This window comes from Amblyomma americanum, chromosome 7 (assembly GCF_052857255.1).
Source record: "Amblyomma americanum isolate KBUSLIRL-KWMA chromosome 7, ASM5285725v1, whole genome shotgun sequence".
NCBI lineage: Eukaryota > Metazoa > Arthropoda > Arachnida > Ixodida > Ixodidae > Amblyomma > Amblyomma americanum.
Genome location: NC_135503.1, coordinates 20006401 through 20029479, shown reverse-complemented (window position 1 = coordinate 20029479; position 23079 = coordinate 20006401). Strand labels below are relative to the sequence as shown.

General features: G+C 47.9%; 1 protein-coding gene across 2 annotated transcripts in view; it reads right to left on the bottom strand.

The window, feature by feature from the left end:
• Positions 1 to 23079, bottom strand: part of LOC144098618 (uncharacterized) — a 281054-nt gene that overhangs the window by 8968 nt on the left and 249007 nt on the right. The window contains exons 10-21 of one of the 2 annotated variants that reach the window (XM_077631401.1): positions 21349 to 21390; positions 20577 to 20620; positions 15738 to 15845; positions 12188 to 12544; positions 10984 to 11079; positions 10780 to 10881; positions 10565 to 10681; positions 7073 to 7247; positions 5165 to 5280; positions 3799 to 3892; positions 3626 to 3714; positions 2821 to 2965 (exon numbers count right to left, since the gene is read on the bottom strand). In XM_077631401.1, coding sequence (XP_077487527.1) covers positions 2821 to 2965; positions 3626 to 3714; positions 3799 to 3892; positions 5165 to 5280; positions 7073 to 7247; positions 10565 to 10681; positions 10780 to 10881; positions 10984 to 11079; positions 12188 to 12544; positions 15738 to 15845; positions 20577 to 20620; positions 21349 to 21390 — 1485 coding nt within the window. The remainder of the gene's footprint in view (positions 1 to 2820; positions 2966 to 3625; positions 3715 to 3798; positions 3893 to 5164; positions 5281 to 7072; positions 7248 to 10564; positions 10682 to 10779; positions 10882 to 10983; positions 11080 to 12187; positions 12545 to 15737; positions 15846 to 20576; positions 20621 to 21348; positions 21391 to 23079) is intronic. The other variant, XM_077631402.1, reaches the window with a different exon arrangement.

Genomic DNA, 23079 nt, shown 5'->3' with positions numbered 1-23079 from the left:
TCCCTTCCTTCCCTTATGGCGCGGTTCAGGTGTCCAACGATATATGAGACAGATACTGCGCATTTCCCTTCCCCAAAACCAGTTACTACTACTACTACTACTACTACTACTACTACTACTACTATTCAACTAGGGTTAACCAGAGTTAAACCAGAGCCAATTTTCGCAACAACCAGCTCCGTGGGTCAGTGGAGACCTCAATCTCGCTTTCAAGACGCTAAGGCGCCCGTGTGCTGTGCGATGTCAGTGCACGTTAAAGATCCCCAGGTGGTCGAAATTGTTCCGGAGCCCTCCACTACGGCACATCTTTCTTCCTTTCTTCTTTCACTCCCTCCTTATCCCTTCCCTTGCGGCGCGGTTCAGGTGTTCAACGATGTATGAGACAGATACTGCGCCATTTCCTTTCCCCGAATACTTAATTATTATTATTATTATTAAGTGGCGTTGGTGTCCTACTGTGAAAGCCTGTTTTGATTGCGTTCCGCACACTGGATAGGCAGCGCGCCCTCCCTGCCTCCCTAGGTGGTTGCATGCAGTTAATGGTTTATCGCGAGAGATTGATCACCAAATGAACGCAGCGGCCTAGGTATTGCTGCAGTGTCGCATGTCAGCCACAACGCTGTCAGTGCTAACGCATTAAGGCCACATCTCTCTCTCTCTCTCCACCGCCGCATTTATCAAAGCACGAATGAGGCGTCTGCATATCCAGGCGAGGAAAAACGGTAAGGCGCCCGTGTGCTGTGCGATGTCAGTGCACGTTAAAGATCCCCAGGTGGCCGAAATTATTCCGGAGCCCGCCACTACGGCACCTCTCTCTTCCTTTCTTCTTTCACTCCCTCCTTTATCACCTCCCTTACGGCGCGGTTCAGGTGTCCAACGATATATGAGACAGATACTGCGCCATTTCCTTCCCCCCCAAAAAACCAATTATTATTATTATTATTATTATTATTATTATTATTATTATTATTATTATTATTATTATTATTATTATTATTATTATATCCAGGGGGCCAGTTATGCGCCTGCGCCCCTTTTTTTCCCTCAAAGCCATTGCCGTCCAGAACATTGCCAACGCCAATGAACGCAGTGAACGCCGACATCCTTCGCTTTGTATATCCTGGATTAGCAGAGCTAATCCACATTAGAGCTAATCCACATTAATTCTTTTTCTTCTTTCACTCCCACACTCCTCCCTTCCCTTAAGGCTCGATTCGGGGTTATACCGAGATGTGTGACAGTTACTACGCCATTTCCTTTCCTCAAAAACCAATTTTAAATTTCGATGGAGAATAAAAATGGCTGGCGGTTTAGCATTGCTGGGGAAGAAAAAATGTGCGAAAGCACGGTCCGAAACGTGGGTCAACCAATTTTCGGGGGCTGGGTCACCCAATTTTGGTGTAGGCCAAACCCTTTTGGGGGTGTCCCAGGTCGGTTGCGGACGTGGGTCAACTCAATTTTCAAATATTCGGAGGTGGGCGACCCCAATTTCTGTGGTGGGCTAAGCCCACTTTAGGCGGTGTACCAGTGCCATTTTGAGGCTAGGTAAAGCCTGTCTTCCACCCGGGGACACCCAAGTTTACCCGCAGTGAAATTCGTATAAGGTCATTTCATCTCAAAGGTCAAGGGTCGAGGCTTCAGAGACCAATTGGCTTTTTCATGATCGATACAGTGAAGTAGTGCTTTCGAGCTAAAAAATCCTTTACGCGTAACGCGTTACACGGCTGCCGTTGTACCGACTAAATCGCTTCTACTAAATGGATTGTACAAAGCTATTACAGCTTTCGCTGTAAAAGATTGCTTAGTTCCGCTCAACGGTCCATGCCGTAGATCAATCGTTGTGCATATAGAAAATGATTAATTACTAGGAAATGAAAAGCGCGGTAACTGTCTCTTCTTGGCGGACTCCTCAACCGCGCCATGAGGGAGAGGATGGAGGGAGTGAAAAAGCAAACAGAGGGGCTGTAGTGGAGGGCCCCGGGATAATTTCGACCACCTGGGACCTTTAACGTGCACTGACATCCCACAGCACACGGGCGCCTTTTGCGTTTCGCCTCCATCTAAACGCTGCCGCCGCGGTCGAGTTCGAAATACGGTACTCCGGCTCAGTAGCCGATCGCCCTAACTACTGAGCCACCACGGTTTCACTCTTTATGCCAACGTCTTTGTGAGAGAGCCATCCTAGAATGTGCAACGCCTTTTTTGCAATGCATTTCATGCATTGACGAGCTCGATCTCTACCGTGGGATAGGATGCATTTATTTTCTCCCGCGTTTCTTCCAAGTTAATTTAGGCACTCGACTTTGTGAGCTTGCTCAGCATAAATGTGCCGCTCTGCTCCCATTCTCACCTGTCATTGGTAACCTGCAAGAACATGGCTAAGAGCTGGTATCTACCCGCCATGACGTCATGGAAGTGCCAATCGAAGAGAGGGAGGGGGGGGGGGTGCAAAAATGCACAGGAAATGGCAAGCAGTCTGGAGCCAGACTGAAAACCTTGCTGTGCGCACAGCAGCTACAATCGGCGCAGATGTTGATCACCACGTGATCTAGCGGCTCATGTATACTAAAGCTTATTAGCTGTTATCGATAAGTGTTACATGACTCGCTCAGAAGGTAATTCCGAGGAATAATGTTCGTTTGACGTAATCTGCTGTGACCAAAGAGTTGTATCATCTGAGCAATCGCTTCAACATCTTCCTATTTCTTTCGAAAACGCATGTTACTTATCTGTCGTTGTGTCTTCGTTTTCAGCTATACAAGAAAATTAAATGCGATTCGTTCGTGCACCACCACTGCTTCAGAAATAGCTACTACTAACCTGCACCTTCTTGAGCGCTGACGTCGTGAATACAGATGCGGTCCAAAGACAGTGGCTGCTTGTACACTATGTACTTGACACCATCCTGTATCGCGTTGTTCTTTTTGTCCTGGCTGGGCTTCGTATCCAGATTCAGAGACGATTTCTGGAAGACAAAGGATGGGCCAACTTTTATAACTCAGAGTATCCGCGTCTTGTTTTGCTTTGCCATCACCAGCAGCTGTCAGGTTGCCACACTGCGGGAGTAAGGGCTTCACTGTTGATCTATGTCCCTGGCCTGCATCGGTCACGGCCTCTCCATTTCCTCCTTAGCTCGTCTTGTAGTTGGCTCTATTTCCTTTCCATGAATTTCTTGAGTTAACTTGAATTGGTTCTCGAATCCATTGTTCTCTTCCAGCCACTTAAGGTCATGCCTATAATTTCCCTGTTCATAATGCACTGCACTGTCCTTAATCCAGTTTCAAGGCTCTTCAATAGCCTCCAAGGTTCGGCCTAATTAATGACTACGCTGGCTGTATTTCATTCGGCTGACATCGGTAATTTGCATCACAACTTAAGAGTGCCTGGCAAATGCACTACAAACCAATATTATTCTACTAGACCTTTTACGTGAATGACATCAAAGAGCTTGAGCAAGCTTTCCGTGGAAAAAAAAAAGAAAGGTCTAAATAAACCTATTTGCAAATGGAAATTGATTAATTCTGGCATTGCGAGCGTCGTAGTAAAAATTTACGGCTGAGTAATTGCACATGTCACGCCGTATGAAGAAATCAGAGATTGCAACCAGCACCTATTCATTTCTCACCTTTTTGCTGAGCCCCTTCTTTTTTCTCGTGATCAGGATCATGTCGTCGAAAAGTACTACGTAGACTTCAAAACCGCTTTTCGACGTATCTGCAAGTGCACGCAATTATTCGTGAAAGATCAGCGTGAGTTTCGTACTGCGGTCGGCGAGTTCCATAAGTTGTGCGCACTCACCGAGCATCTGCAGTGGGCCCTCTAGGATGATCTGCCTCCGAGGACTGACGATCAACCGCTCGCACGGTTGCTTTGAGAGCGGTGCTTTCAGGAACTGAAAAAGCAGGGCGTTTAACGACTTATACGACACAGTGAAGCAATCAAGCCGCTTGTTGAGATCGAACACTGTCTTTGCCCTTTATTCGAGTCGCATTGAAGTGTGTACTTAATGGTTAGTTTACTAATTCATGAACTCGGCATATCTAGGGCCCTTCGTCTTCGGGTAAAACCCGATTTCACCCGAATCTTGCACCCAGAAAATATTTTTTAACATTCGGGTTTAACCCAATTTATACATGACAATGCGCCTTCTGGAGAATGTGCGTTTTCCAGAGCACGAAGATGAAGACACCTATGCGAAAATAAGCGGGTATCACGCACTTATTTCAGAAGAGCTTTTTCAGTTAACTGATGATTTTAAACCTCACTTTACTATTGCTATTCACGATGCGGCTTAATTTGGAGATAAGTGCGGAAAGTATACGTTTCAGAGGGGAGAGGCTAGCTGAAACACGGGCACTGACCAGACGTCCTGTTGGCATCATTACACCAAGGGCTACCCACGCTAATACGTCATACTCCAAGGCTCATGTGCGCTCGAAATAGTCGGCGTAATAATTAATTAATGCTTTAGCAGTGTACAAAGGGAGGCAAGTTTTGTACGAACGCGGAAGTGCTGCGCAATGGGGATGTACTCAAGGAAATAATTGTACTAACTGAGAAAAAAAAAATATTTGATTTGGTGAGCTGATTTAGTGAAATCGGCCATTTCCATATTGTTCGCGAAATAATCTACAAAAAAAAAACCAGACGAGCGCTCACGAATTTTTTATTTATATTTCATTTACTTCAAAATGCAGCTTAACGATTACCCGATAAAATCATATCCATTGAAATTTCAGATGAATGATCCGAATTATATAAGAATTTGAGGTAGAAAAATTGGCCCAACTTTTGCCCCCTAATTAAAGAAAGATAAAAACCCCAAAAGAAAGGCCCCAGGCCTATCTCTCATGGGGTTTCAAGCGCGACAAGGATCGACGCTATTCGCCAGACGCATCACATGTATTAGTTTTTACTCACTCACTCACTCACTCACTCACTCACTCACTCACTCACTCACTCACTCACTCACTCACTCACTCACTCACTCACTCACTCACTCACTCACTCACTCACTCACTCACTCACTCACTCACTCACTCACTCACTCTTTATTCGTTGACCGATTGATTAATTCATTCGAATGACCTTGGTAGCGTTGAGTCTAGCCGGTGTGATTAGAACGCTGAATCTAGCCAGTACGAGTTTACGTTAGTGTGTGTACCTCAGGAATGTAGACTTTGGAGTCTAGTTCGGTCACTGGTGGCCATACGATATTTCTTTGAATCTCCAGCAGGCGCTCGAAGTTCTTGAGCCACTTCATTTTGTCGTCCAGCTCACCTGAAAGCAGAAAGAAAATGATTTTGCGCCATCTGCGAGGTGTATTAAACTATGCTGTTGCGGACAGTATCGCTCTCGAATGAAAATGTTCGAAGTATAACAAACATGAAATATGCAAGTAAGCGTAGGCGGCGCGCGTCCATTGACATGGAGTTGGGACCATTTTGTAGTTCCTTTCTTTGCCTTGCATCGATATGCGCGACCAACGCTTGAGATCTTCGGCCTCGCACAAAAGGTGACAGCTCTAGTCACCTTTTCAGCCCTGTTAAAGCGCTAGCCGTTACTCTTACTCCGGTTTTAGGGCGTAGGTCATACGCAGATAAAGAGGCCCCCCCCTCCCGCACCTCCACAAGAACCATCACCACGTCGTGAGAATGCTCGATATCGAGAAAATGAGTAAAGGTCGTTACGAAGATGTTGGTGAACATAGCATGGCAAAAGACCAGGTGCATGCCTAATCCTTTTATCAGCACCAGGAAATTTAAGGTGAAGGTCAGAGGTGTGAAGATTAGCGGATTAGATGCTGGCCAGGCCGGGAAGAGCGGAACTGAAGCGTCACGTGACGTCTGGTAAGCGGGCCAGTGGTCCGTCAAGTGAATCCACCTTTATCACACGATGCACCATGGCCCGCAGACCAGGTGTGATGCGACATCTCACTGTCGCTCTGTGAGGCTTGCGTCTGGTCTGCGATTTTGGTGAACCCAGCATGGTGAAGGACTTTGCCCATGCCTAATCTTCATATCGCCGCCTGCGAAGGCTAAGGTCGGAGGAGTGGCGATAACCGGATTAAACATGTGCGTGGCCTTCCTCGGTACGCGGGCCATGCGCGGATGTCGCAGAGTGGAAGTGGGACGTCACGTGACGCCACGGGACGTCACGCGGGCCAATGGTTTCACATGGCAATACACCTTTACGAGTTATAAGGTTATAAGGGAGTAATTACTCGTTGGCATCAACCCAAGCGCAGCCATATGGCTACAAAGGAGGGCTATACAGCTTTCTCAGAAAGTTCGTAGTTGAAGAAAAATTCTTCCTTGTCCGGGGTTCGAACCCGGGACCACCGCTTCACCGGAACAGTCATTCTACCACCCGAGCTAACTGAGCTTGGTAGGGTGACTGCTCCGGTGAAGCGGTGGTCCCGGGTTCGAACCCCCGGACCAGGACGAATTTTTCTTTAACTGCGAAGTTTCTGAGAACGCTGTATAGCTTTTCTTTGTTGCCGTATGACTGCGCTCGGGTGGATGCCAATGAGTAATTACTCCCTTAATACATATTTACTCCACCTTAGGGGATTCCCCTAAATTTTGACCAACATTTACGAGTACTGTTTGTGAGGTCCGGATGACTGCGCATGTGAGTAATTATAGTGGGTGTTTACATGAGCCCCACAAAAGTCGGGTCGAGTATGCTGTCGGGCTGAAAACCGGTTGTCGGGCTCATGTATACGCTAGGGTGTCGAGCTATATGACCGTCGAGCCAAGCTGGACCAGCCCAACTGCGGGGCATGGGTTGACTCGGCCCGGCCCGTTTGGAAGGAGCATGTATACGCTGCCGCGTCAGCTTGCTCCTCCTCTCTGGTCTCGCGGCGCAGCGCAAGCCTGGGCGTTCCTCCTCCTCCTCCAGCATCCGCGCGTGGTTTGCTTGGTCGACGCTAGGGGTAGCGGCGATCTCTGCCCGACAGGAAACGGGTTCATGTAAACGCGGTCGCGTCGGGATGATCATCCCGTCATCTGGCGCGCCCTGACTCGACCCGCCACTGTCGGGTTCATGTGAACAAGGCTATGTAGCTCACGTAGCGAGTTCTCCTCTGTCTCGAGGATGGCGGTGATGCAGTCCCGCTCCTCCATGTCCTCGGTGCGCATCTCGATGTCCTTGAGGATGAGTGGCACTCGCATGATGTGCTGCACCGGCGACACCAGCAGGTCCGTCAGCTGGAGCTTCTTGCAGCGAGGGTCCCGGGCGCACCACTGCATCGAGGAGGAAGACGAGTACATGCTTGAAATTTTCTCCCTCTTAACTTATTCTGACGCATATTGGTCTGCTAGCCTGAAGCAGGTAACAATTTTCACTTCGACTGCAGCACGTGCTATATACTTCTGGACAAGCTTGAAGCTGTACAATTACGCGACATCTCTTTCAGCCGGGGCTATACAGCTGCTTCGAATATTCACATATTCCGCGAAAATTCAGCTGTGAAAACAATCCTTTTCATTTTAACACGAGACAATCACGTTGATGCTATAGCAGCTTAAAGCGGTACACGCGGATCTAAGAAAGGCATTCCGCTTCCCTGTGTAGGGATGCTGAGTAAAGCTGTTTTAATGCGCACTAGGTAGTAAACGCCTTCGAAACGTTGCACTGAGCAAGCTATAGACTGAATCTTGAGACGAGAGCGAATCCATGAGCATCAATGAGTTTCAAAGACGCTGGCTTGTAGAGTTACGAAAGGGCCTCCAGAATACGGCGGTAGTATGGAAACGGCCCCAGCAGACGAGGCCATGACTCGTGTGCGAGACGCTTCATGATTTAAATGCAGCATAGATGTCAGTTTTTAGAAAGTGAAAACTTGGGAACGCTAACTTGCAGCTTAGACCAAGAGAGTACTTTACCTAGGGAGGAAAAAAAAATGACAACTAATTATCTCTCTATGTACAAAACTGTTCGATACGCAGTCGTCTTGAGCAGAAGCCGGGCAGTGGAGAAATGCAAACAGGCATCGCATAGCCTGACGCACACGTGGCTGTCGGGGCAAATTCTACTTGTACGCTTCTCGTGAGACATTCTGTGTGCGCAGTGTTCGAGTTCAGCGCTCATGGCACCTTCGAAAAGAAGAACACACACACACACAAAACACACTTTCTCGGAAGCGTGGGCGCTGAGTGAAATAAAGCGGCGACGAAGGAGAGCATCTGAGACAGATGGGACTGCTCTCGTTTAGCTGTCCAAACACAAGTGTGCGTACAAAGGATTCCAAACACGAGGCGCTTGTTAGCCTTCCTGCCTCGTGAAGAGATGGAGAGCGGGCCATCCTGTGAAAGGGCGAGGGGTGTACCTCGGCACGCGGATAGTGGGGGACCTTCAACAAAGGCAGGAATAATCATGACAGAGGGCAGAGGACATTTCCTCTCGAGCCGTAAGTCAGCCCCCAAAGGAGCGACAGAGCCTGGATTCCATTCGCTCTCACGCACTGCCATTCGGTGTCTTGCGAAAGGTAGCTAAAGGGGACGTCGAAATTTGTGCGCTGTCTTCGCTGTAGCCGAAGCTGTGCGCAAGCGTGCCTCTAAGAGATGGCATGCAAGGCGAAAAAGTGACCGTCAACTAAGTTCGTGCGAGCCTCGTTCAGGGCGGATTTAAAGGTGCACTGAAGAGGAATCTGAACTCGTCTTTTTACCGCGGGAAATTTATCTACACGTTCCGGGCATTCTTACAAACTTCGAACTATTGTCCTATGCGGCCGATTGCCCTAATTAAATCGTATTAAGGGTCCCGTCTCCTGCCTTTTTTTTGAAGTCAACGCAGTAGGTAGGCGGAGTCAGCCAACGCGTGGAGTGCCTTTCAGCCAGTCCAGTGGCGGCTTCGCCTTCGCTTTTATGTTGTTTTTTAGGTTTCTGTGAATAAACAGTTTCAGTAATAGACAATAGCGTCGCAAATTAGGCCCATGGAAATAAAAATACATGCGGACTCTTTGATTGACATATTACTCCGCCGATGGCAGAGTGGCAATTCGCCACTGGACTCGCTGACGCGTTGGTTGACTCCTCTTACCTACCGAGTTGAGTTTAAAAAAAAAGGCGGGAGCCGGGACGTCTAATCTGATTTAATTAGGGCAATCGGCCGCACAGGACAATAATTCGAAGTTTCTAAGAATGCCCGGAGCGTGTAGATAGAGTTCCCGCGGTAAAAAGACAAGTTCAGATTCCTCTTTAGTGCACATTTAAGAGTTGAGGAAAGGGCCTCCCTGCCCCCTCCCAGTTTAAGCGAGGAGTTTTCGGTTTAAAAACTGCGCTGCACTTTTTTAGTGCACGAAAGCGCTACTTGACTAGCAAACCGGAGAAACTTGAGTTATGCGTAACGCCTCAACGTTTGGCCTTCAACCCTGACCTTCGGCCTTGACTTTTGATCTTGATCTTGCATGCAGGTTGCCTATAGTCAGTGTTGCCTCAGGGGCTTTCGCGCGTCCTACTAGGCTTAACTACGTTAAAACTCTGCCATTTATGGTATTGTTTTTCAACGAGGAAGGTTAAAGAAATGTATTGTGCAAATAGAAGTCCCCGCGTCCTTTCTTCCACAGTCTAACTGACCCCTCCAAGAGGAACTAAATCCGTCCCTGTCCTAGCTCATCGTGATCTTTGTAGCTCGCATCGAAATCAATGCAGAGAGAATTCATGCAACTAGTCCGTCCCCTCAATGCTCGAATAAAAAGGATTGTGGCGCCGTGTAGCGGTGAAAAAAAAAAAAGAAATGCTACTCTCGCCTTTCTGCTGCATGGTTCGCCACCTCGGCAAGGTTACTGCACTCGAAGGAAATGTGACGCGCCTCATCGTTACCTCATCGTTACTACGCATGACTAGCGGCGCTGAAAAGGCGCAAGGCCACGCTTGCTAATGACAGATCTCGGCCGCCCTTACAGCCGTTATTTGACTGCCATTCTCTAAACTGAGGACGTGAATTGCTAAAGAATGCATTCGCCACGCACGGTGAACGCCACTTGTACAGCTAGGCGCTTGTAGCGGCATATGTTGGTTCGGCACATTTTGCACCCTGAATCGACGGGCCGCCACTTACGTATAAAGCTGATCACAAAAGTACTGCTAAGAAATTGACTTTGCTCTCCCCCAATGCAATTGCAGGCATGAATACGGGCGTCTACTGTTCAGTTATTAGACGAGTAATATGCGGACTCACAGGGGAACTAAGATTTGAGTTCAGGTTGTTATAGAACCCGGCGTGGTGGAACCAGGGAGGCCAACAGCCACCCGCAGTCCCCTAAAGCTCGAAGCGTAAGTGTACAATCTGAACAAAAAATGTACGGCTCAATAGATTTGCTTTCAGGACATGCAATGTGCCTAGTTTTGCATCGTCAATGATAAAAATCGCTCGAAGTTGAGAGGAGCGCTCGTCATCGCCCCTCAGTAGAAGAGGCCGTCCAGGAGTGCTAAGAGCCCTACTACACAGTTCAAAAGCAAACTCCTTGGCCCGTGCATTTTTGACGAAGACTGTATGTAATTGTTACACCTACCAATTCGAGAAGCATGCACAGCGTGGATACTCCAGCAATGCGTACCTTTTCAAATTCGTTGAATTCCACTTGTCTCCTGAGGGTCTCCAAGTAGTTGAGCGCATTTATGTAGTTGAGAGTGTAACGGTGGTACGCTTGCCTGAGTGCCGCAGCCTTGGTGCTCTGTAAACAGTGGTAGGATGTAAAAGTGTTGGCGGGAAGAAAAAGCAAAAAATGAATTAAATAGGAAGGACAAAGCATTTATGCTTGCATTGCGATACCTTTTTAAAAAGCCTAATCAAGACCTCCGTCGTGCTGAACTCTCCGGAGTTGTGGCTGGCCAGGATAAAGTTGATGAATTCTCTACAGAAGGCATAGGTGACCTGATGGGAATACAGTGGGAACGTGTGGTTAGCCTTCCCCGTTGATACAGCTGCAGCCGTTTCAGTCTGTCTGGAAGATATTCATATAAGGGGACCACTCACGCAGCACAGTTCATCGAGGTTGCCGAAGAGCACCTCTGGTTCTGCAAACATGGCGTATCCTTCCACTTGGATCTTCTTTAGCGGCTCCATGAACACCTGTGAGAGTGCATCATTTACGCCTGTATGTCACGGGGAGCCACTGACAAGAGCTAAGTCTAATGGAGCTGAACTTTGTAGGAGTGCGCTATGAACTCGAGAGGTAAATTAGAGCCGTTGTGGGCCATGCCAATGCAAAGTATCATGCAGTGGCAGATTTTTCGGCAGGAAGGGTAATGACCGCAATTTGTCTTGTTTTTTCTGTTATGAGTGTCTACTTATCTGGAAAGCCTTACCTTCAGAAATTAGCCTTTTCGGGTTGCTTTGATATGTGTGCCCTTCTGTTGCTGTGAGCGAATCTAGGCAGACCTTTATGTTCACATAATACTGACGGTGTTCCTTCATCAGCGTCTCCTGTCTATGAAAAGACGTCGAACTTCTAATTAAGTTTACCTATATCCAACTACCTTGCTACATAAGTTGGCCTTACGGCTTCAGTAGCTTGGTGGCCTTGCGTGTCCACGCGCATGCCACGGCCGGTCTGCCATTTCAGAAACCACCAAGCCTGTCATCGCGTCGGCAGTTGCAGCGTGCTGACCCGCATATGTATGCCTGTGTGCCGCGGTCACGATTGGTAAAAGCCAATACGTTTGCCATCTGCACTTAAAATTGGCATGACTCGTGTATCGTGAATTTACGCGACCCTAACATACGCAGTTACCAACCAGTGTCATCGCACATCATTGAGTCACCAGCACCTCCCATGGTATCGTGTGTACCTTTTGGTTTGTGGTTCTGCTTGGTTGTGCAGTCGATGCGACTTGAATACGCCCACAGTAGCATTAACTTCGTGAAAGTGCCCAATCGCAGCTTATTCTTACGAGCAGGTAGATAGGCCTAGCGCATTCGTCATCAGCCTTTTTTTCGTTTATTTATTCTACTTTGTCATTGCGTGAAAGCAAATGCTACAGCTTACAGTAGATTCATCCGGGGTTCATGAGAGACGGCATGACCTCTTTGCATGACATTACCCACCATTACACCTCACAGTAGAGCCTTCTTAGTCGTTTTCTATGCAGATGGGAGCTATCACTTTCATGAAACCGACTGCTCGTAACAGCTCCGCGAGAGCCCCGGATCGTGCTTAGAACGTTCCCAGAAGACGTACGTTCTTGAGGACCATGAGGTGGTCTTCGAGGAAGTTGCACTCGCTCTGGAAGAGCTCCCACAGGGCCTCCTTCTTCTTGGCCTCGTTCTTCTGGATGGTCTGGTTGATGGTGCGCAGGAACTGGCTCTGCAGGGCGTCGCCCGCTGACGTCGGGCTGCCCCGCTCCGCTTCGCCCGGCACACACAGGCCTCCGCCGCCCTCGGACGGCGCCGACGTCAGCGCCAGTCCCGTGGCTGGCGCCGACGCGGCGCCTTCGTTCTTGGGCGAACCGGAGGTGCTCGACCCGTCCTCGTCCTCCTCGTCGCTGCCGGTGTCGCGCTTTTTGAGCGACGCCACGAAGCCTTCCCACGTCATGCCCTGCGCGGCGGACACCCACGCGTTGTTAAGGCGCGCCGCCCGATACCACGCGGTCGCTTGCATCAACGACTGCTTTAGGTTCTGCAGCCAATGGCACGGGCAGAGACTTTTGTTTTACAGCACAAGCTGTTACGCGAAGCGCTCCACGGCTGATTCGGGGCGTAGACCGTCAACGATCGGCCACGTGACCGTCACGTGTCGTACCGCGACTAGCGCCGACCACGTGACCAGCGCCAGCGTATGACCGTGCGCCTGTTGTGATTGTGATCGTTGTGGCAGCCCAAGCTGCCACGAAGTCTGCAAGCCATTGATATTACTGCGTAAGGCTTAGCCATTAGCGACGGCAGCCAGCAGCACGGTGACAGCTGTCGCTTAGTTTAACGCTTTACAAGGCAGAGATAAACTGGTAATTTTTGTATCTTTGTTCGTTTTTTGCGCTATCATTCTGTTCGTAGTTGAATTTTTTATTTTTACTTCCGTTTCGCTGAGGAGGCGGTGCTGAGCAGATATTTACAGGCGGCACTGAACGTTCCACGACAGGACGACAGACGCAGACAGTGCTCGCACCTGTCCCACTTATTGTTCGTAATCCTTACCATTTCGACTTCCGCGATGTTTAATAATATTTGAAGATAATAAGCCAGTAAAATTCGCGTAACAATTTTTAGGAGTTCGCCCGTGACCTGAACAGCGGCTGGGACACATGCAGGATCCCTTACTGTTGTCCCAATAGTCTCCTCAATGGTCCTGTACGATTGCAGAGGAATGGTGGGAAGGGAGAAAAGGAAATGAAAACCAGCATCTACAGAAGGCGCACTAATGGCGGCTACAAATGTTGACCGAAGTCAATCCGAGGAGTAACTCTGAAAGGAACGGGCTTTGAGCGCTTATCGCATATTCTGCAACTCCATCGAAAACGATGCGCCTACTGGGCCGTTGCATAAGGGAAACGCATACCGGAAAAGGCTGGACTTGTCGACGAAGTCTATTTGTCACATGCCGAGCTGCGCTCTCTAGCTGCTGAATAGTATGCACAGACACGTCCGTACAGCTCTTTTTGGAAAGCTTTATCGACGCGGGACACTCAGCGCTCGGCTGGCCCCGTGTGTATGCAGATGCACTGTCTAAAAACATGTTGGGTGGAACGATTAGTCGTCTCATTATCATACCCCGTATAAGCAATGCACTTGTGGGCTATGTATATGTCATAGGTCAATTCAGTGAGTAGCCAATGCTATCGGGCTTAATTTTGGATTTTGTACAGCAGTCAAGCCTTCCTCACCCGTCGCGCTGCGCGCAGATATACCGATGTGGAACTTTTTCTGGCATGCCGTTCTGTGTAGGAAATCTCTAGTTCGCGGTTATTTGTTAGGAAAGCATCACAAGCAACACGTAGCCTTTACAGAATTCCGACATGGTTTCATACAGGATGCCACTGTTTATGCTTATTACCTCATTCACTTATGACACAGGTACACACTTATCCAAGGGAGACCATCGTTAGCCAGTCCACTTAGCTTTGTGTTTACAATTGTTCTCGGGTTTCGCTTTTATTGCACGCTAGCAGCCAAGGGAACGCTGTTTGAAAGTTGCATGCGTGGTTCTCATTACAATCCTTTAAGATACCGCAAAATATTTTTGTAACGTTACTGAATAAAAGAGTGGCTGGTAATTTGCTGTTGTGGTAATATTGCTCTGGTGCTTACACGAATATTTAACGGGTAGCATAACACTTTTGTTGCACTTGACGAATGACTGTTTTCGTTGCTTCAGTGTTTCTTTACATGCGCGCACTATTTTTTTCGTTCTCGTAACTGTACAGCAATACAGGCGAGTAAACTTCGGGAAAGTTCGGCGAAGTTCGGCAAAGTTCGGGGAGGTAAAATTTACCTTCATGAATGCTATATTTTAGGAACAAAAACATCACATCAGGCCAACTGTTATCTGCCCCTGCTTTACTGGATGAAGACAGGGTTGAATGCTTTGTTACGCGAGAATTATAAGAATAGACTCAGAGCAACTAACGCAGACTAGGGAAAGCGTCCGTATACGTAACCAAAGTTCCGGCTGTAGTATGCGGAGTAATTCGGCACGAAAGCCAGTGACGCTATGCACTTCGTTTCGCCAGAATATGATTAATGGTTTTATTCGCGTAATAAACGCACTTGCATAATAAAAGCACTCCTTACTTTGGCTGTCAAAAAGTGCAATTTCTTTTTATCCCACGTAATGGGCGCACTGCATAGTTTTGGCGAGCAGCTACTGCTGAGAGCGAATGCTAGGAGGAACTCCTTTTTTTTCTTTGAACGCCACGAAAAAGCTAGGCAGTAATATGAAGCGCCTATCGTCGAATGCCAGGAATACGCTAGACCGAGACTACTTGCCGAACCAATGAAAACTATGCCTAGTCGCAAAGGGTTCCTCCTTTCGATGTCCCATGTATTATGAACTGAAGAAGTTTGTTGCGACTGCGCTTCGCGCTAAATGCTGAGGATTGTGCTAGAGTGAATTACAAAGTTGTTCTCTCTTCAGACAGCGTAATGGGCCGCTACGCGAGTTACATGTAGTTACTTGTGTGGGTTTACGATGAACGTCGTTCGCTATGCAGTCTAGCGCTGAAACCGTGCTGAGAGTGCGTTTCGTTTTATTTTGAAGAGATGTTGAACCGAATGTGATACTTACTCCACCAGCCTATCTTAGTCCAGTTTTCACCGCCCCAGAATTTTTCGTAGCGTCTAAATTGTCGAGTACTTTTTTGAGGAGAGAATTGCGTTCATTATGCGAGTTAAGTACGGCATTTTGAGCCACGCCAGTTCAAGGTAATGTGAAGATAGAGAAGAGTTCCTGCTTTACCCCGATTTTATCGAAAGAGTGAATATTAATTAATTAACCAACCAACCAACCAACCAACCAACCAACCAACCAACCAACCAACCAACCAACCAACCAACCAATCAATCAATCAATCAATCAATCAATCAATCAATCAATCAATCAATCGATCGATCAATCAATCAATCAACCGATCGATCGATCGATCTATATATCTGTTCGACCTCATACAGATTACTCAGGCGACAGCAAAAAAAGCCGTTCAAAACTGGACTTCTTAAAGGGTCGGCGCCTCTCCGTTCCGGGTGAATGTTCGAATGAGCGCAAAAGAGGCGAAAGAAAGCAGGAACACGTCACTCGCCTTGTACTTGGCCAGCTGCTCGTCGCAGAACTCGGACGGCCTGAGCGTGCTGAGGACCTCTTCGAGTCCGCCAAGGCACTCGGTCTTGGCCCTGTTGGCCCTGTCAAACTGGACACACATGTGGACGGACAGAAGGCGGCTCTTAGCACGCGCCGCTCGCGCGCCACCTGGCATGCAGAGAGGGGGAGCAGGCAGGCCCAGAGAGGGGACGGGGAAGGGTGGTAGTTAATAACGGGGGGGGCAAAGGAGGAAGAGGGGCAGGGGGGGTCGTGCATGCGAGTGCTCACGGCCCACCAAGGGGGCCGCTCTACGGCAGGCAGCGTAGAAGATCAAGAAGAAGCAGGGGGCGGCTCTGGAAGCAGGCTTCACGGCAGCGGCGGCGTCAGCAGCGGCAGCGGCGATTCGCTCAGGGGAAGAGAGAGATGGGACACGTGATCACTGCAGGCAGTGGTGGCCAGCCCGTGAGGCATGCACGGCCAACGGCGATGACCCAGGCTATGAGCGTGGTGGGTGGTTCGCGTGTGATACCTGCGTCCCGCATAACTACGGCAGCCCGTTTTAAGACACGTTAGTATGCTTAAAAAACAACAGTGTGAGTATGCTTCAGGAAGGTACTGTCAGCGGCGGCACTAGATGAAAGCCAAGCGGCCAATACTTGCGCTCTTTTGTCTATCGTTCCTTCTGTCCTGTCTTACCGCTGTTACACCCTTTCCCCCAACAACCACCAATCAGCCCGTATCAGCCCTCTTCTACAACAAAAGTTGAATCCCGCCGCAACATAAGCACAGGACCATGAATCGAGATTTGGTATCCAAACTTCTGCTCCTGACAGTATGCAAAGCAACGGCAAATATCTCCGTGTACCATAAACTCAAAGGGCGTTGTCTTGGACAAGACAACACAGCGGCCACTGCAGAAAAAAAAGATATCTTGAGGTGAAAACTCGGCCAAACTGAGTTGTTAGACTGTGAAGGTGTCACCGATATAGCTTGTATCTCGAGAGTATCCCTTCGGTAACGAAATAATCACCCCGTTATCTCACACCACCGCTTTTCGGTCCGGGAGCTATATGTCTCGAAAGACTGCATATGGTTTCCACATTGAAAGTTACCTATGTTGTTCGATTCCCCTTGTTTATAAAGACTACCCGCGCTAAAGCTGCTTGGACTGGAGGTCGATTGCAGATTAACTATATGTGGGTTCGATCCCTGCCGCGCGGTCGTATTTCGATGGAGGCGAAATGCTAGAGGCCCGTGTATAGTGCGATGCCAGTGCACGTTAAAGAACCCTAGGTGGTCGAAATTTCCGGAGCCGTTCACTACGGCGTCCCTCATAGCCTGAGTCGCTTTGGGACGTTAAGCACCCATAAACCAAACCAGAATAACTATATATTATACAGTTATTTGACTGCACTGCACTCGCTTCAGGCCGCAACAAATACATTTATGTTAATTAACAAGTAGTTTGCGACTCATTTCTGTGTTCTACCTATTATTGGACGTATATCGTATATAAGATGATTGAGTAAGAACTTAAATTGCGGTGGGCAGCCAGAATAAAACAGCAATAACCACTGTGAGAATTGTGTTGCGACCTGGGATCGTTGCGCTCTATTGATTTCTAGTAGCTCTATTCTATTAGCTCACATACCTTGCATGTTTCCCACTGCACGGTGAACCCGATGGAGAAGAAAGCGCAAGATGCATTCGTAAAAGTAAGATACGAGGAAAACATGGTTGCACGTTCGGTGAACGGCGTAAACGTGCTTGAGGAGGGAAGTCGTTCGGTGCTTAAAAGCGGCAGGCCGCGAATGCATCCTAGCCTCTGGCACAGAACCCACGTGACCACCCGTGGAATCTTTGCCAGACGTTACGATGCTGTTAAGATAAAAAACACGCACACACACACGCATGCAGCACGCACGTCATGCAAAACATACATTCCGATACCACAGATCAGTTTCTTTAAAGCATGAAATGCTTTCTGGAAATGGTTATGCGTAGAGCCCCTGAAAACCTAACCTAAACTGGAGCAGATAAATAAAGAGTAAAAATACCCAAAGAAAGTCTGAGCGGAGGAAAGAAAGTGAAGCATAAATAATAAAAAATTATTAGAATGAAAACAAATCTACGGAAATCACTGATCTGCCTTCCATAAGTCAGCTTTCTCGCAGCGATTGGCGTATTGCCGGAAAGCGTGCTTCGCAGCACCATGATCCGATCGCATGCGACTGGACCCACCGTCGTTTGGCTAAGGCCTATCTCTGTACTATGTGATAGCGTAATGAGCTGTTGAGACGGTTTCTCCGCGTTGTTGTTGTGTCGCTGTGAGGCGGCGGTTTCTAGGGCAAATGTGGTGGGCCCCCAAATTGTTACACTAATGCGGGACTGATTGAGTTCGAAACTGCGTGAGATATAGCACAGATATATATGCTAGTCGCAACTTGCGCCAGCCATCGACACGGAGTCGAACCGTAAACCAACGCATGCATGAGCGTCTGGGCAAGATTGTGGGCCCCCAAATTGCCGCACAAGTGCGGGACTGATTGCGCTCGAATCTGCGTGAGATTTAGCACATAACTGTTAGTCGCAGCTTGCACCAGCCACTGGTCGGGAGTCGAACCTTCAACCAACACACGCAGGGGTGTCTATGATAAGGGTGTCTACGGGGAGCGGCTACGCATCGTGTTGTCACATATAATCAGTGATTAATGTCCCTATGGGGGGGGGGTAAATTTTTTAGCTTTGTATTCGTTATCTTCCCTCACAATTTGCACTCCTTCCCTCAAAGCGCAGCTGGGGTGCCTTTTGGCGGTAGTCTTTCCTTTCTTCAATGACACATGGCCAATGATGGCGACACGATTTGAGGACGAATGATTGGGACTTGAAGTGTTGCTTGTTGGGCGAGTTGGTGATCCATGAAAATAGAGCAGCGCGTAACAAAACAGGACACAAAGGAGAGACACGGAACGACACGAGCGCTAACTATCAACTGTTTATTTCTTGCTGTCGCTACGTATAAATACATGAGCCACAACTCGAAACGAAAAACAAAAAAGATTGATGAGTCAGCCTTTCGCTGGTTTCCATCGTTCTAGATAGGAGAGCTCTTTGGAAACCAGCGAAAGGCTGACTCATCAATCTTTTTTGTTTTTCGTTTCGAGTTGTGGCTCATGTATTTATACGTAGCGACAGCAAGAAATAAACAGTTGATAGTTAGCGCTCGTGTCGTTCCGTGTCTCTCCTTTGTGTCCTGTTTTGTTACGCGCTGCTCTATTTTCATGGGACTTGAGTTGCGCAACGAATTTCCTCTCTCGCTTTGGACCCTCTTCCTTCTCCTCCTCCTCTTCACTGCACGGACGGTTGAGTAACCAATGGAAGCTTGTACCGTGACGTGAGTAAGGTGTCACCACAGTGGCTATGAAGATCTGCCGCACGTCGCATTCGAGCGCACCTTGGACAGAAAGCATTTCATTCTTTAGGCCTACACCCGGAGACGCGTTAGTCCGGAAGATTACTTTTAAATTTGTTTTGCTTCTTGAAACATGCTAGATTTAGAGTTTTGCTAGGTTTTTAATGCCTGTGATAGGACGGAGACTTCGACTTGTCTGCGCTGTGGACAAGCTAACCACGCTGAATTCGACACACAACATCACCGGCTATTCGATCAAAGCTTTCGTGCGGGGCCTGACGCACACTTCCAGACGGACACCTTATTCGTATCGATCCACGAAGGAAAACTTACTGCGTTGTTGGGTGGTGCTTCGCTTCTCAGTAATAAGTGTATTATGCTGCTTATTCGGGGCAACGCACGAGGTCTTCGCTGAAGCAAGCCTATTGCTTTCTCTCTGCATTAACGCGATAGCGTTAAGGGTCCCGTCCAGCGGAAAAGCCGGCGTTGGCGTTGTGACGAGAAAATCCGGATTGAACGAGAGGGTCGGGACGTCACAACCTCATGACCTCACGCGGTTAATTCAAACATCCTGCAACGATTACGCAGAAAAATAACGATGACGTCACTACACAATTCCTCATTGGTCTACAGGGGCGTGACGTCACTCCACCCCCACTACGTAGTGCGTCTGATGACAGAAAAAAACAATTGTGCTGAAAAGAAAAAAAATGGCTGAACTCGGTCTCAAACCGCTGCTTATTGGGTTATAGCCGGGTGCGCAACCCTTCGACCACTGAGGAACTTTTTTTTCTTTTTGAAACGTTCGTTCGACTTGGTGGAAGGGAGGCCTTGTATGTATTTTGGTAAAAAAAGAAAATAAAAAGTGAGAAATTAATTTAAAAAAAAAAACAGAGTCCGTGTCTGAGAAGTGATATGCAAAGTGGACCCCAGGCTGTTGAAGGGACCCATTAACGCTGTCGCGTTGCACCCTTAAAGCGGAGCTTAAGTGCACCCCGAATTTTCAAACGAAACATAAATACTACTTGCTGCACAAAATTAAGTCATTATGTGAGGCGAACTCATCACACTGAAAGGATAGGAGGTCAGAAAAGAACAAGAACCGACATACTAGCAATTAATCTAAAAACAGTAATAACGAGCGGGCAGAGCGATGATATTCAACGCACTCTATCTGAAGGCTAATACCCATAACTCACAAGTGCCTCGCATTTAATTGTTATGCAATATATCTTTCCTTATGCGGTCAGAATTTGCGAAACCTACTGACAATGTCGATCATCATTGCTGGGTCAAGACGTCAGCAGCATTCTTGGTTCGTTAGCGTATGCAGCGCAGAGTTGGGAATTGCGGGAAGTAAAAATAGTAAAAATAGTAAAAGTATATCCGCAGCATGCCAGGAATGACGCACGAGGTCCGGATACCTACCAGCCGCAACAGAGACCAGGTGTTTTTAGCTTTTCTTGTTGAATCTGCGAAACAGGGAGACAAAAAATAGACGGTGAAGTAATTGCCCATGGCAGATTCGAAGATGATTTCAGAAACGTGTATTGAGTATACCGTCCCTTGCGGGCGTGAAAACTATAGCCGATCTCCATATCTGCTCGCACTTTCCACCACACATGACAGCAGTCGAGGCGATGGTCTTAACCAAGTCGACAGATGAAATAAAAAAAAAGCAACATGCAAGTAGAAGCTCGGTTTGTCTTCATTAGAAGCTCACAATACAAAACTTTTTGTATGATTAACACGGTATTCCGCTTCGCGAACAATGAAAATCGTTGCTGCTTGTCAAGTACGTCGGTGAACATTGGGAGCTGTATTGACGAGCTGCTGTGGTGCGCAGAAGGTTAAAACCGGAATACCCGAGATATCTGCAGGCTGTATTAGAATTTTCCGGTTGTTTGTGTAAACATTGTTCTTACTCTATGGCATATATTCATTTTTTAAACCCTCTAAGCTTTCGCATTTTCCACCCTTCAGCTACCAGCCAGCTGCCTGAGGTGGAATGAAGATCTCGTACGAGCAAACTGCACGACAGGGCCCGTTCTCTGCTTCAGCAGCAGCGGCAGACGGACTGGGAAGTCAGAAGCGCCGAGCAAACAGCGCGAGAGGCCAGCTCCTCTCCCACCTGCTGCTGTCCAGGCTGTCGCGCTGTTTGCTTTCTTAAGACGGGTGAGGATGGGGTTATAGTACGCACCTTCGGAAACTGCAAGGCACTGGGTTGAGCCGTCGATATCTGCTGCAAGAGTCAAACGGGAACGGAGCGGGGAGATAGAGAGAAACAAGAAAAATAAGAAGGTGAGTGCATGTGTGAACTCCGGAAATCTTCTCCCTGCTGTCCGCCCACCGGGGTCTCCCCTTTTTGTGTGCGATAGAATGGGCAAGAATATTGCGAAATTAGAGATGACTTCTGTTTGATTAAGCCGCTACGTCTGTCGCAACGAGGTGCCAAAAGAGACCGGAAGGTGGGAGGAAAGATGGACAGTTCAAGAAGCTCGTTATCTTTTTTTTATAATTCTACGCTGAGAAATTCCCTCCCCCTTCGACACATTTGTTATAGAAAAACATAATCAGTGGCTGGCTTGATTTAGATTGGTTTTAAAAAATGCTCAAAAGCTTACGGACGGAACAGGACAAGGCTTAACGTTGAGACCTAAAAACCGCAAAAAAAAAGTGAAACCAAAAAGTGTGCTCAGTGTTGTGTCGAGCTTCGTTCCAAACTTACTACTTATGCTTATGGTCTATATCTATTTAACCTTGCGTCTTAAGGTACCTACAGAACGATTCTTGTGTTTGTTTAAAGTACTGCATTGCGACATCCCGATTTTGAGCTACACTGTGCGCACTTTCCCAACAAAGCCACCCATTACTTTGTTAGGAGAAACAGAAAATAAACAAAAGTCGTCATGTAAAGCCATGTTATAAGCTGCGCTCACTGCCGCGCTGGGTTAAAACATCTCTAGGGCACAAAGTGAATTCGAAACCGGTGATGTTGCGCTGGCTTTAAGCATCTTATCAGAATACAGCTGAGCAAAAGGAAGCTACAAAAAAGTGCTCGCGTTGTTGTTCCTAGTTCCAAGTGAAACTTACCGCATATATTTAATACGTTCGAATGTACGTAACCTTGTGTCTAAACGCGCAGAATTATTCTTCTGTTTGTTTACTCCATTGCGACAGCCTGATGTTGAGTTATAATGTACGCGCACTCTCAACAAAGACACTCCTTCCATTCCTCTTAGAAGAAACACAAAATGAACACAGGTCATGAAGTAAAATCATGTTCCAAGTTGCGCTCACTGCCGCGCGGGGGTTAAAACATCTCTTAGTACAAAGTGAATTCCCAACCGGCGCTGTAGCGGCTCGCTCTAAGCATCTTATCGAACTCCATCACGGGATGCGCACTACGTGTTTCCAGCAGGTGAGTCAGCACTTATGTCCGTTAACATTTGCGAAATGTTTTCGGTGTTTCTTAATATCAAATTTACCAAAACGCATTCTCCTGTTGCTCCGAACTGCGAGCATTAGCGTCATGCGAGATTCACCGCCTTTGCCGTCTCCGCAATGCACCTAATGGAATTACGCAACGAGACACAGCCGCACTGGTATTCCGCAGTAACACATCGCCAAGAGACTTACACAGCCTACGCGGGGCGCCGTAAGACCGCGTTTAGTTTAATTTCACCCTCGTTACGTATCGTCGGCATTTACCGAAACACGAGGCCTGGCAGAGCAGAGCTTTGAAGCTAGCGTTTTGTAAAGAGGGTACGGCAAATTCTCGTTGCTGCAAGGTCTGCGAAGCTCACCGGGGAGCGACTTAAAACGAGCACGCGGAATAATTTTTCCCGCTGTCGGATACTAAAAAAAGGTCTCGTGTCATTTGCGGCATCGATTCTTAAGCGCGACGCCGGCTGCAGATATACGAAATCGA